Source organism: Mirounga leonina, unplaced genomic scaffold, assembly GCF_011800145.1.
Source record: "Mirounga leonina isolate KUSES-001 unplaced genomic scaffold, KU_Mleo_1.0 Mir_129, whole genome shotgun sequence".
NCBI lineage: Eukaryota > Metazoa > Chordata > Mammalia > Carnivora > Phocidae > Mirounga > Mirounga leonina.
This window is the reverse complement of record NW_023270323.1, coordinates 80,718,557-80,731,277: the sequence shown is the minus strand read 5'-3', so window position 1 is coordinate 80,731,277 and position 12,721 is coordinate 80,718,557. Positions and strand designations below refer to the sequence as shown.

At 59.5% G+C, this 12,721-nt stretch overlaps 1 protein-coding gene across 6 annotated transcripts in view; it reads right to left on the bottom strand.

Moving 5' to 3' along the window:
• Positions 1–4,475: 4,475 nt before the first annotated feature.
• FAM53A (family with sequence similarity 53 member A) overlaps positions 4,476–12,721 on the bottom strand; it is a 31,972-nt gene continuing 23,726 nt past the window's right edge. For 5 of the 6 annotated variants that reach the window (XM_035005476.1, XM_035005475.1, XM_035005477.1 and 2 more), the window contains one exon: positions 4,476–5,209. In XM_035005476.1, coding sequence (XP_034861367.1) covers positions 4,898–5,209 — 312 coding nt within the window. In that variant the 3' untranslated portion in view covers positions 4,476–4,897. The remainder of the gene's footprint in view (positions 5,210–12,721) is intronic. The other variant, XM_035005479.1, reaches the window with a different exon arrangement.

Genomic DNA, 12,721 nt, shown 5'->3' with positions numbered 1-12,721 from the left:
CCTGCCACCACCTGGGTGAACCCTGAGGACACTGGGCTCAGTGACATCAGCCAGCCACAAAGGGGCAACACTGGATGGTCCCACTTCCGTGAGTCCCCAGAGGAGTTAGATCATAGCGACAGAAAGGGGATGGTGGGTGTCGGGGGGCTGGGGATGGGGAGAGATGGGGAGCTGGTGTTTCTTGGGGGCAGTTTGGGAAGATGAACAAGTTCTGGAGGTGGAGGGTGAATGAATTCACAATCAACATTGTGAATGTGCCTGATGCCACTGAACTGCCCACTTAAAATGGTTACAATGGTACATTTTATGTGTATTTTACCACAATAAAAAAATTGGACATAGGGTCTTTAAAGCAATTATTAGAGTAAAATGAGGTCCCTGGGGTGGGCACTAATCCAGTGTGACTGGTGTCCTCATAAGAAAAGATTAGGACACAGACACACACAGAGGGACGACCACATAAGGACACAGGAGAGGCCTCAGAGGGAACCCACCCACCCACACCTGGCCCTCAGACTCCCAGCCTCCAGGGCTCTGAGAGAATCAATGTTCCCTGGGCCGTGGTCATTGTTTCAGCAGCCCTAGAAAACTCATATACAGATTAAAGAAGAAACATCATATGACCATCTCAACAGAAGAATAAAAATAATAAAGTTAACATCTACTCATAATTTTGTGTAATTAGTAAACTAGGAATTAAACTGAACTTTGTTTGAAAATCGCCGGGTCCTCTCCAGCACTCCACGCACCTGCTCCGGCTGCTCCAGAGGGACGATGTGAGCTGCAGGACAAGCCTGCCCTCCGCCGCAGCCTGTGCTGGGCCCAGCGACCCCCAGGTCACCCGGTGATGGGCCCTGTCAGTAGCAGACCTGGCCATCTGGGGTGTGGGGTCAGGAATATCGTTGTGAGCACAACAGGGATCTCGGCTCCACCGGGAAGGAGGCCGGCCCGTCAGACCACCGTGGGCGGCCCAGACCTCACCCAGAGACCCAGGATCAGGGGGACACAATTGGAGTGACGACAAGGGCCTGCAGTCCTCTCGTGAATGTCCTTGACCGGGTGGCAGTCACCTGGTCAGAAACCACAGAACATGCTACATGCTACATGCATATGCGTACATGTGCGGCCACATGGGCAGAGCGGCACGTGCATGTGGACCCACGCGTGGGCACGCACACGTGCACACACAGGGATGCACACACACGTGCGCCTCACTGCATCCCAAACAATCAAACGTCTACAGGACTCACCATTTAAACCAACACAACAACATAAAAATTAATCAAAGGATCTAAAAGAGAAGCCAAATGATTTGGAAATTCAAAAGTGCTCGCCTAAATAACTCCTAGGTCAGAGAGCAAATAAAAGTCGCCAGGACAGGAGATTTACAACCGTCCAGAAAAGGGAGACTGCACGTCCGCGGAGCCAGCTTCGGGAGGGGCTGGTGGGCAATTCACAACCTTAAATGCTTTTATAACTGAGCAAGAGAAACTGATAATAAATGCACTAAACATTCGACACGAGGAGGGAAAACAGAACAATAAAGTAAATCCACGGGAACAGGAGAGGTAAAGATAAAGGCGAATTAATGAATTGGAAACAAGAAAAATGGAAGAACTCATCAGTAAATCCAAGAGCTGGTCCTCAAAATAAACAAACAAAATAAAATAACCTCTGGCCAGGGAGCGAGAGAAGCGGGGCCATGAGGGCCGTGCACAAGGAGTGGGAGCCGCGGAGACGCAGTGACGAGCTAACGCGTCGGATCTTCTTGATGAAATGGGCCATTTTCTAGGACAATATAAATTAACAAAAGTAACTTAACGAGGCTTAAAGGAGCTATATCTGCAATTGCAGAAAAACAGAAAAAGCACGTGACTGGACATCGGGTGACGGGGACGGGCTTCCTGTCCGACGTGACACCAGGGCCAAAGTCAGGAGGGCTGGTGCAGCCGGGGGGCCGAGGTCAGGGGCGCACGGAGAGGGAGTGAGGGGCTTGGCTCGCGGGGCTGCCGCCCCTGTGAGGGAACCAGGGCCCCCTCCCCGGCTGTCCGGAGGGCAAGGACGAAGGCTGCGAGAGCCTGACCCTGCTTGCCCATGACCTTGACCTTGGGGTGCAGTGGGAGCACCCTGAGCTTCTTCAAGCACACGGGACCCTGTGTGGGCAGCAGGAGAGCAGGCGGGAAGGGTGGCCTCAGGGCCTACTGCCCAGGCGGGCCCAGCTGAGGCTCCCAATGGCCCTGAGGGCTCCGGCCCCGGCCCCCCAGCCCCCTCCACACCATCTAGAAGGGCGGGCAGGGGAGCAGGGAGAGGAGGCTCTCGGAGACCCGCCCCGGGGGCTTGTCCACAACCGTGGCCACAGCGGTCAGTGGATGCCCATCAGCAGCCCGTGTCCGATTTCATGTCAGGATCACACTTGGGTATTTTGCAGCACTTGTCTCCAAAGCCAGCCGGCGCTGGCCTTCCACACGGGAAGGTGTTGAACCACAGCTTCTCTTCACACTACGCTTCCCGGGACCAGCCCTGGCGTCTCTCTTCCCCGCTGGGTGGTGGCGCTATTTCTCCAGGAACATGTTCACTGCTTCCAAGTCGCTCGGACCAGCCACCCTCTACACGGCCTGCACGGCCCCTCCGCGTTCCGAAGACAACCTACTCGCCCCCTGGCCCTTCTCGGCAGGGCTCCCGACCCGTCCCTTCTGGCAAAGCGCCTGCTCTTAGGATTGCGCTCCCTCTTTTCCCTTCGGCTTTGCTCTTTCATTCCCCACATTCAGGGGTCAGCAAATGACAGTGTGGGGATGAAATCTGGGGCGGCGGGGGGAGACACCACCTGCGCTCTCAAAATCCAAAATATTTACTTCCTTTCAAGGGCATTTGCTGACCTCTGCCTCGTTCTTAAATCGGAAGCTAGGCTGGCTGATTTCCCACTCCTATTTCTTCTAATATAATCACGTAGGGCTATAGATGTCCTTCTTCCTACAACCTAAGATATATTTGACAAGTTTTGATATGTACCGTTTTCAGGATCATTCGGTTTGAAGTATTGTCTAACTTGGATGATTTCTTCTTTGGCCAATGAGTTAGGTAAAGTGCATTTTTAAATTTCCCAAACACACAAGGTTTTGTTTGCTATCTTTTTGTTATCAGGGTGTGGCCAGAAAATATGGTATGGGTGATACCGACACCGAGGCCCCTTCCCTCCCTCCACCCGTTACTGCCCCGCAGCCCACGGCAGGGCTCTGCTCACACGGGGACCTCGCCCCCACCCCACCCCCGCCCCAGCGGATCCACAGGTCAGCCCCAGAGCGAAGCTCTGAGTGGGGGCACTGGCTCTATGCAGGTAAGGACACAGAGCCCATCTCCCGAAATTCAACCCAAAACACAACCTCCCAGTTGTGCTGGAAATCCAATGCAGGGATCCCGGGACCCAAGTCATGTGCCCACCAAGGGCCTGCCTGTGGGTCCCGGAGGCTTTCTGACCAGGTGGTGGCTCTGCGGACACTGGTGATGCCCGTGGGCACCAGCTTGACCCCCAAAGGCCCCTCTCAGAAACTGCCAAAGCCTTCTTTGCACTGCAGGTGGCCCGCAGGCTCGGGTCCCGCGCCAGACCCACACGTGGCCAGACGTCTGCCAGCCCCGGGAGGCCGCTGAGGACTGAAGGACCGAAGGGCTTCGCGTCCCAGGGGAAACGGCTCTGCCGCACCTGGATCATCTATCTCTCCTCTTCGGGTTAAAGCCGGACAGCTCCGAACAGCCCCCCACCCCATCCAGGCAACACCCCGGAGGGGCCCAAACACCAGCATTTTCTAAACTGCCCATGGTTGAGACCACTAACTGGCCAGGCGGACTGTTCTAGAACAAACTCTGTCTCTGACGTCTGACTCTGGCCACAGCACGTCTGCTAAGACGCAGGGCGCCTGCTCCCTCAGGAGGCCCGCCAGCGAGTGAACAAGATGAACTGGGCACCTCTGGAGCCTCAGGGACCCTCGGACTACAGCCTAGAGCGGGAGGAAAAAAGTTCCTCGACAGTCACTGGAGAAGCCATGATGGCCACTTCCGACTCCCAGGAATGCACGTCAGCCACGCGGCAGGAGGTCAGTGCAGGGTGGGCCTGAGGGATCGGCGCCTGAGGGATCGGCGGTGGGCCGTAGGACCCCCCATCCTGCAGGGAAGGGGCCAGTGGGCAGGCCCAAGAAAGCCCGGTGTCCTGCAGACCGGCACCTCCTGTCTACGTCCGCACCAGGGACGGCGGTCCCCGTGCATGGCTGTGAGCTTGGAAAATGTTCTCGGCAGGGGGGAGATCAAGAAAATTTCTCTGAAGGTTATCGCTGTTTTCCTTCACTACCACAAACTGCGCCCTCCTACCCAAAGCTCCCGAGGTCAGAGTCTCAGGGAGAAATCCCCCATGTCATTAAATGAAAACCCTGTGCGCACGAGACCCACAGGCCCGAGGCCCAATTGCTTTCAGCCAGAAACAAACACGGGGAAGCAAACGCCTTTTATTGAGGTCAGACCAGGTGCCGCCAGGACCACCATCCCAGAGCTCCTGAGCACAGGTACCCACCGCCTGGCGCTCCGAAGGAGACGGGCAGCGGCAGGCTGGCTGCTCAGCACTCACGGACCCCCGCGCCCTGCACGGCAGGGGTTTCAGAAAAGGAACACACACCTGTGGTGGGATTGGCCCGCAGGCTCCCGTTCCGTAGAACGCCCTTCCGAAAATTCGTTCAAAATACAGCAGCTTTCTCCAGAACTGTAAAAGCCACAAAAATCCAAAACACTTCTTTAGGAAAGATTGGATCAAAATTACACCTGATGTTCAAAGTTCTGCGTAGCCCAGCTCCTGTCCGTGCGCCGGGAAGAAACTGGGGGCGGTGGCCCCGGGCCCCCGACCCCCTGCCGGGGGTCAGTTGCTCTCGATTTGCCGCAGGTCCAGCTCACCGCGGCCGGGAGGGAAGACCCCCTCCTCCCCAGCGCTCTCCCAGTCACTGGGGTCGCCGCCACTCCCGCCCTCACCCTCAGCGGCCATGGGCTCCCAGGAGGCCCACGGGCCGGGGCCAGTGCGGCAGGGGCTGGGGCACACGCTCAGCGGACTGGAGCCGGGCGTGACGGTGCCCGTGGGGCCATGTGGGGCATACGGGGCCAGCTTCACTTGGGTGTCATCCTCCTCTTCGTCTTCATAATCAAGGGAACAAAGGCTTTTTGAATTTTTTAAAGTCTGAAACAGAAAAGATACGAGCTTAAAGCATGTCCACGGGGTTACACGGGAGGCAGCGTCCCACTGACCCAGGAGTGGATCCCCAAATTCACATATAGCGTCTGGTCCCTGTGCATCAGCCACACACCACACTCAGGCCCGCCCTGCATGGCAGGCCTCCGGCGGCTGACCGGGCATGCTGCCCACTGAGACCCGACTCCCTGGATGGGCTGGCGCTGCCTCTTTCTGCCCCCTGCCCCCAGCCAAATCTTTGCCGGGCTGTTAAAGATGGAGGCTGCCGGGCTCTCCCCCAACTGCAGACAGAGCCGTCCACTCAGGTGGCACCTCTCCTTGGCGATCCCACCAGGGCCCTAAGACCCGGCAGGCCACCCCAGCCCTGGCACTGGGAGCATGTACCGGCCTCCCCCCTCCACCCCTGGCCACAGCCCACCTCCAGACCACACACAACAGCAGCCCCCTTAGCCCGGCCAGGGCCCTGTCTCCCTGACACCAGCCCCCAGCCCTCGCCCTAAACTCCTGGCCTGGCATCTTGGGGCAGCACGTGCATGTGGTCCACTGCGTGCCTAACCCCGCTGCCAGAGCGGCCTCCCAAGCTGGCCCCACGTGACTCCACCTGCCCCAGTGTGACCTCAGCGACTCTGGGGCCACACCCAGGCTGCCCCACACAGGTGTCAGCACGTGGTTCGGGGCTGCCAAGGAGCATCTGTGCACACGGAGTGGGGCGAAGCGAGCCCGGACCGGCCGCGGGGACACAGCCGCTCCTGCTCTCTGACCTGGGCCTCTGGCACCTACATCTGAGGGCTCAGAACACGAGCTGAGCAACTGAAACCCAACCGAAACCCAAACCTTCCAGAGCCAGGACGTGCCTCAGAACGACCACCTCTTTGGCTAGAAAATTTCCTAGAAACAGTCCCACAGTGAATTCAAGTAAATAAACACTTCCCCCTTTCAAATCAGCACTTTTAAGGAAATTATTTGGCTCTATACAACAAACAACCTGAGTTTTCTTGTTGTTCTATAATAATTAAGCCACTGAAAAATAAAATTTTAATGATTCAACCTTTAAAGATACAACCGGTCACAAAGTTTGGTCACAGAATGAGGACCCATGAAATAACTTCTTCATTCAAATCAAGGTGGATGTGACAGTGGCGGTCACTTCTTGAGGACCTGGACTGTCTCCGCAGGGCCCCTCGCCTGGCCCCCGGCCGCCTGGTCTCGCTCCGCCCCTGCGCTGGTCCATGTGTGGACGGCGCTGACCCCACGGCACACACGCGAGCTAGCAGTGGCCGGACAGGTGGCGGGAGGACCTCCGCAGAGAGGTCCTCTGTCGCCGGGCCACGAGCCCATCTATGGGCCGCAGCTGGAAAACGCAGGCTCTGCACAAGTCCACTCAGGCCGCCCGGGAGACATGGCGGCCGCTCAACGAGAGCTGTGACCTGCACTCTGAGCACCAGCCACGTGGCCCCCAAAGGGGTGTCGCCCGCCACCTCGGTCAGGGGTGAGCACCACACAACGCTGGGGATGACGGGAAGCCAGGCTGTGAGGCCCACTCGGAGTGGCCCGGGCCACGCTGCCACGCGTGACCCTCTCCCCGGACAGTCCTGCCACTGCTGCCGTCACTCTGGTTTCAGGTCACCTGCATCGAAGCACGTGAACGCAAAATACCTTCTTGCAAATATCGAAGGTCAAGACTCAGAGTCCTAAATCAGGGGCTCTAGATGTCACAGGGCCCTTCAACTTGTGTGCCATCTGGGGGGACGCTGCAGCCCCAGAGCCAGGCCCCGGCTTCCTGCGGGGTACGAGCAGGCGCCCCGTGCCTCCACCACCCCAAGCCGACGTACCAGCTCCAGCTAAGCAGATGAGACTGAAGGGAAACTAAAAACGTGCCTGTGAACCACCCCAAATTCCCTTCAGCGGCCATCCGGGGCCCGGCCACCACGTGTGCACTGGCTGAGGCATCAGGCCATCTCCCAACCACAGCACGCCGATCTGCGCTCCTGGAGAGCACAGCCCCAGCCTCGTGTGGGAGCTCATAGCGTCTCTGCTCAGCCAGATCACACCCTGCCCACGGGGGCCCACGGGGGCCCGGCCGTCCCGAAGGCCAGGGCTCAGCAGGAGACCGGGGAGGCCCCCCGCTGCCTGCAGGCGCCTGAAGCCCAGCACCCACGAGCGCTTGTCCAACCAGGGCTCTGGCTGTGGAGAGAAATACAGACGCCCCAGCAACGAGAAGCCCCATGGGGCCCACGTGGCAAACCCGAGTGCCGTCCTCAGCCAGCTGAGGGAGAGGCCTGCAGGGCGTGGAATGTCCACACCACACGTGGGGTGTACACAAGCAGGGGTGCTGAGCGTGTCAGAGTGTGTGGGTGAGGGAGCTGTAATAAGGAAGCCGGCTGAGAAACAACAGGATCCCTAGACCGACCCCCTCCCCCACTTCTGGGCAAGCGCCCCTCCCAACCTTCACAGGAGTAGGGGTGATTCGGGACAGCTGGAGGGTCTCAGCCTGGGGAAGGGGACAACACGTGCAAACAGAGGCCGAGCGAACATCTGCACTCTGAGCACAGAGCCCCGGCCCTGAGTCAGCTCCCAGCCTGCCCAGGCGGGGACTGGATGTGTTCTCTATGGAACCTGACCCCAAAGCAAACTCAGAGAGATGGGGACATGGGGGCTCCCAGCACGCAGGAGACCCAGGTAGACCCAGCCCCCCCAGAAAGCTCAGGCCAAAGGGCCACACCCACAAGACAGAGCCCTCTGGCCCAAAACCCGGCCAACATGAAGTGTCACAGAACGCCGTGGCCTCTAACAGGGAAGACAGGTGAGGCTGGAACCAGGGAGGACACAGTCTGGAGGAGCAAGCAGCGCAGGGGCAAGAAACGCCCCCAAACCCAAGTCCACTACCAACGTCCCCGGAGAGAGGGCTCCAGCCCTGAAGTGGGGCAAGCAGGAAATCCCAGGCCCAGGAGGAGGCCCAATATCGGGATGGCTGGAGTCACAGAGGCCACGGGCACTGGGGCGGCGAGGGCCGGGGAACGTGCACGCACTACCTGACCCCCCACCCCGTAATCCAGGAAACCACCTGATAGAGCCCCACACTCGGCACCATTGACAAAACAGAGACACCGGGTCTGTCACCCAGAAACCCCAGAGTGCGCGGGGCAGAGAGGAAGCGAGTCCGAGCCATGCCACCTGTCTCACGGCAACGCTGGGCCAGAAGGCAACCAGCAGCACCTCCAGAGCCTGAAGGAAGCCGGTCCCACGGACAGCGGAATACAAACACTTTCGGATTCACGAGGTCTCCCACGCTGCTCCACCAAATGAGACCGTGGCAAGGAGAGGCGCCAGCCATGTGTCGAGAGGGCTGGTGAGGAGCCGGACGACCCACACGCCCGGACACCGTGGCCTGCGTGTAAAGCCCAGGGTGCGCCCCCCACCCACGCCCCATACCCCACCACTCACAGAGCCCCTGCTGGGCCGCCTGGGGCCTCTGGGACCGCTCCTGTCATCATTCCAAGATCTGTGCTGAGCCCACAGGAGAAAGCTGCAGTGGGCCCGACAGGCACCCACTCCCAGTCCTTCCCCTACCTCATGCCCAGGAGCTGCCACACTCCCGGTGCCCCAGCCATCCGGACCCTGCGTGTCCCACACCATGCCTGAACTGGTGCCCGTACCTGACTGTAGCATCTGCTCTGGACCCTAGTGCCCACACCTGAGCCCAGCATCTACATCTGACCCTTAACACCGCTGCCCACACCTGACACCTGACCCTGGTGCCCACACCTGACATCTGACCCCAGCACCCACACCTGACACCTGACCCCAGCGTGCACACCTGACCCCAGCGCCCACACTGGACACCTGAACCCAGTGCCCACACCCGACCCCAAGCGCCCACACCTGACCCCAGTGCCCACACCTGACACCTGACCCCAGTGCCCACACCCGACCCCAGCGCCCACACCTGACCCCAGCGCCCACGCCTGACACCCCACCCAGCGCCCACACCTGACACCTGATTCCAGCGCCCACACCGGACACCCCGACCCCAGCGCCCACACCGGACACCCCAACCCCAGCGCCCACACCTGACCCCAGCGCCCACACCTGACCCCAGCGCCCACGCCTGACACCCCACCCAGCGCCCACACCTAACCCCAGCACCCACACCTCACCCCAGCGCCCACACCGGACATCTGACCCCAGTACCCAACCTGACACTCGAACCCAGTGCCCACACCGGACACCCGACCCCAGCACTGACTTTGAAGTGGGGACCGGAGTGTGATCCTGAGGCCTGCTTGGAGTCCCCCCTGCCCACAGGGCGGTGCAGTGTTCATATTCATCACCTTCCACCCAAATGTAAGTAACAAAATAATACGGTGATGGAGTAAGAAGAGGAGGAAAGTAGAGTAGGCATGATACACCTACCACAGAACGGTTCAGCTTCGGGCAACGCTGGCGCGTAAGCAGAGGAGACGTCAAGCGCGGACACAGCTGCTCAGACTGAGAGAGCCGGAAGCACACGGGGCAGGGACAGGCCCTCAGAAGACGGAGCACAAGCCCCACCCTGCAGGCGCCCCGACCAAGCCCAGCCTCCCCACCCCAAAAGCCAGCGGGCGGCAGGGCCAGGCCCCGCACATGTGCACACTCGCGCACACACGCCCGACACCCCAGCGGCCGCGCTGCCGACCGTGCCTCCTGGACGGTGGCGACAGCTGCAGACCCCACGTGTTCTCCGGCGCCTCTTCCGCCACGAGCCCCCGGGGAGCGCGGCAGCGAGCATGCCAGAGCACACAAGACGTGGCCACAGCCACAGGACGGCAAGCCCCTGACTCTAGGGCCACGGATGCCACGGGCTGTTCAGTAAGTCCCAAATCTCCAACAACCACAACGGCCTGAAGGACAAGGGGTCCCTCCGCCTGCAGAGCCCCGCTCACCCGCGTGTCCCCGGCCTCCCCGCCGGCCACCCCTACGCTCCCTGACCTGGAGAACGGGGTCTCCCTCCTCCGCCCCACACGCTCAGGCCTCTGCCCACCCTGGTCTAGACGGTCATGAAAGGGTCGTGAACACCCCAATCTGTCCAACCCCAGCCGACACACCTGCTCGCTAGCTGCGTCCTCTCTCACAACTATCTCATTCAACCATGTATGCGGGGACTTTGGGACAAGATGCCACGAGTCACCACCCAGCCGTGCACTCGGGCCGCGAGTTGGTGCCCTTGTCCTCGCGAGGGGACCCTCCCGCAGAGAAGAGTCACAGCTAGCATCCCTGCCAAAGCCCCCAAAGCACCATGTGTGTGACAAAAATAGGCAAGAACCAACCCGCTTCTGTGGCAAAGTGATGGAAACCCACACTTGCCCAACAAGCTGTGGGTCCCCAGGCCCGCCAGGCCACGCAGGACAGGCCGGTGGCTCCAGGCAGCTGAAGTGTGTGAACGTGCCACCGTCCGCCCCCAACTGCAAACACCCTCCTTGGCTGCTGAGTCTGGCATGGGGGCCACGCTGAGCCAGAGGCAGGGAGCTACGTGTCCAAACCACAGGCTGGAGCAGCTTCTCAATCACCCTGTAGAAAGCTGAAGATCTTCTGCACATCACAAAAGCTTCTGAAAGCCCTGAAAACACACAATTTCATAAAAGAACAGCACCTGTGCCCATTCTCTGCTGGAACCATGACTGATTGGCACATTTTCCATAATGATATTTTAATTTCAACTTTGAAACCTAGGCTTGCCAATAAACATTAAAAATTCTATAGGCTTGGGAGGGGGGATGGGTTAGCCCGGTGATGGGTATTAAGGAGGGCACGTACTACATGGAGCACTGGGTGTTATACGAACACAATGGATCGTGGTCTCTACAGCAAAAACCAATGATGTATTGTATGGTGACTAACATAATAAAATTAAAAAAAAAAAAATTCTATAGGCTTTTCTGTGGAAACAATTGCTTACCCAGAATGAGGATTCGGGGGCAGCAGTGCCCCCTCCTCGCTGACCAAAGCCAGCCCTCAGGCCATGCTTGGCCCAGAGGAGGGCGGCCCTCGAGCCAAGCCACAGGGGCTGCTAGGCCGTCCCCGCCACGCGCCCACTGCAGGGGGCAGGGCCGTGGGCTGCTCAGCCATCCGTGCACCACGTCCAGGCCTGCGGTCAAGGACCCTGTGCTCCCCTGGCTTCAAGTCAAGGCACAGAACCGGCGTGCTGAGGTCAGGAGCCTCAGGCCAGGGCACGCACATGTGGGAAGGATGCGGTCCCGCCTGCGCTTGCACGGAGAGCGAGAGCCACCGAGAAGCTCCTGTCACTGCCCACAGCCGCACCTTCACATGGACAACAGACGCATCCAAAGGCAGGCCCCAGGACAGCCACTGAAACCCTGCCACGTCCTGCCCTGAGTCTCCCCCACTGTGCTTTGCCCAGGCCCGCTCTGAGAAGGCTTGTGTCCATGTGAAGCCACCTCAAGATAAGGGAACATTCGGGGTCTCCAGCTACGAACCTGACAGGATGTGCCCACTTCCCACAACCAGCAACATGCTTCCTAGAGCGGACCCCCCACCCCTGGGCAGCAAAGCACATGAGGGCGCACGGGACATCTGGGCACACACGTGGTGCCCAGCAACGCTTGGGGCCTCTGCATCCCCAGCCGCCCCCAGAGCCCGACGGCCCGCACCCGCCTCCCACACGCATGGCAGCCGCCTACCCACAGCCTGCCCTCCAGCACTCAAGGGTCACATCCACACTTCCCGAAGTGTTTTTAAGTTTCCTGCTCCCTTGCGTTATACACTAACCACAAATACCCACGAGTGCCCATCCCACTTGTAGGCGACATCAAGTTGAACACGCTGTGCCCCAGAGAAACCCACGGGTCTCGCCCAAAACATCAGTCACCAAACCCAGCCACTTAGCCCTTAACAGCTCGACTGCTGCTTCTACCCCTTTGTACGTTTAAGACAACGGAGTTTCCCAGATACCTGCTAATACAGTAAAAGGTACGCATTTAGCCTTTGCCCACTCCTGGTTCCAACGGTCTAAAACCCTTGGAACTTCCTGAGTGCTGGGCTGAGGGGTGTCTTTTGTGATTCATAACGAACCCCATTCAACCACACCTGGGTTTATGCTAATGTAACCCCTGGGGGCCCCTAGCGGGCCTCAGGATAGGGCAGTGGACAGAATGACCACACCGGGCTTAGTGGGTTGGACTTTAAGTCCCCCACCCCCACACCCCTTCCAGGGACAGAGAGGGGATGGAGAGGCGGTCAATCTCAGTGGCCAGAGAGCTCATCAGTCGCACCTGGGTAGTGGAACCTCCATGAATTCCCTGCCCAGGGGCTGGGGGGGATCTGGAGGGCTCCCAGGCTGGGGAGCACGTCTGGGTGCTGGGCGGGGTGGGGAGCTCTGCGCCCCTTGCCCCATACCTTGCTTGCCCTGCGCATCTCTTCCGTCCGGATGGTCCCGAGTTGTGTCCTTCATGATAAATGGGTCACGAGTTAGTATAAGGTGCTTCCCGCAGTTCTGCGAGCCGT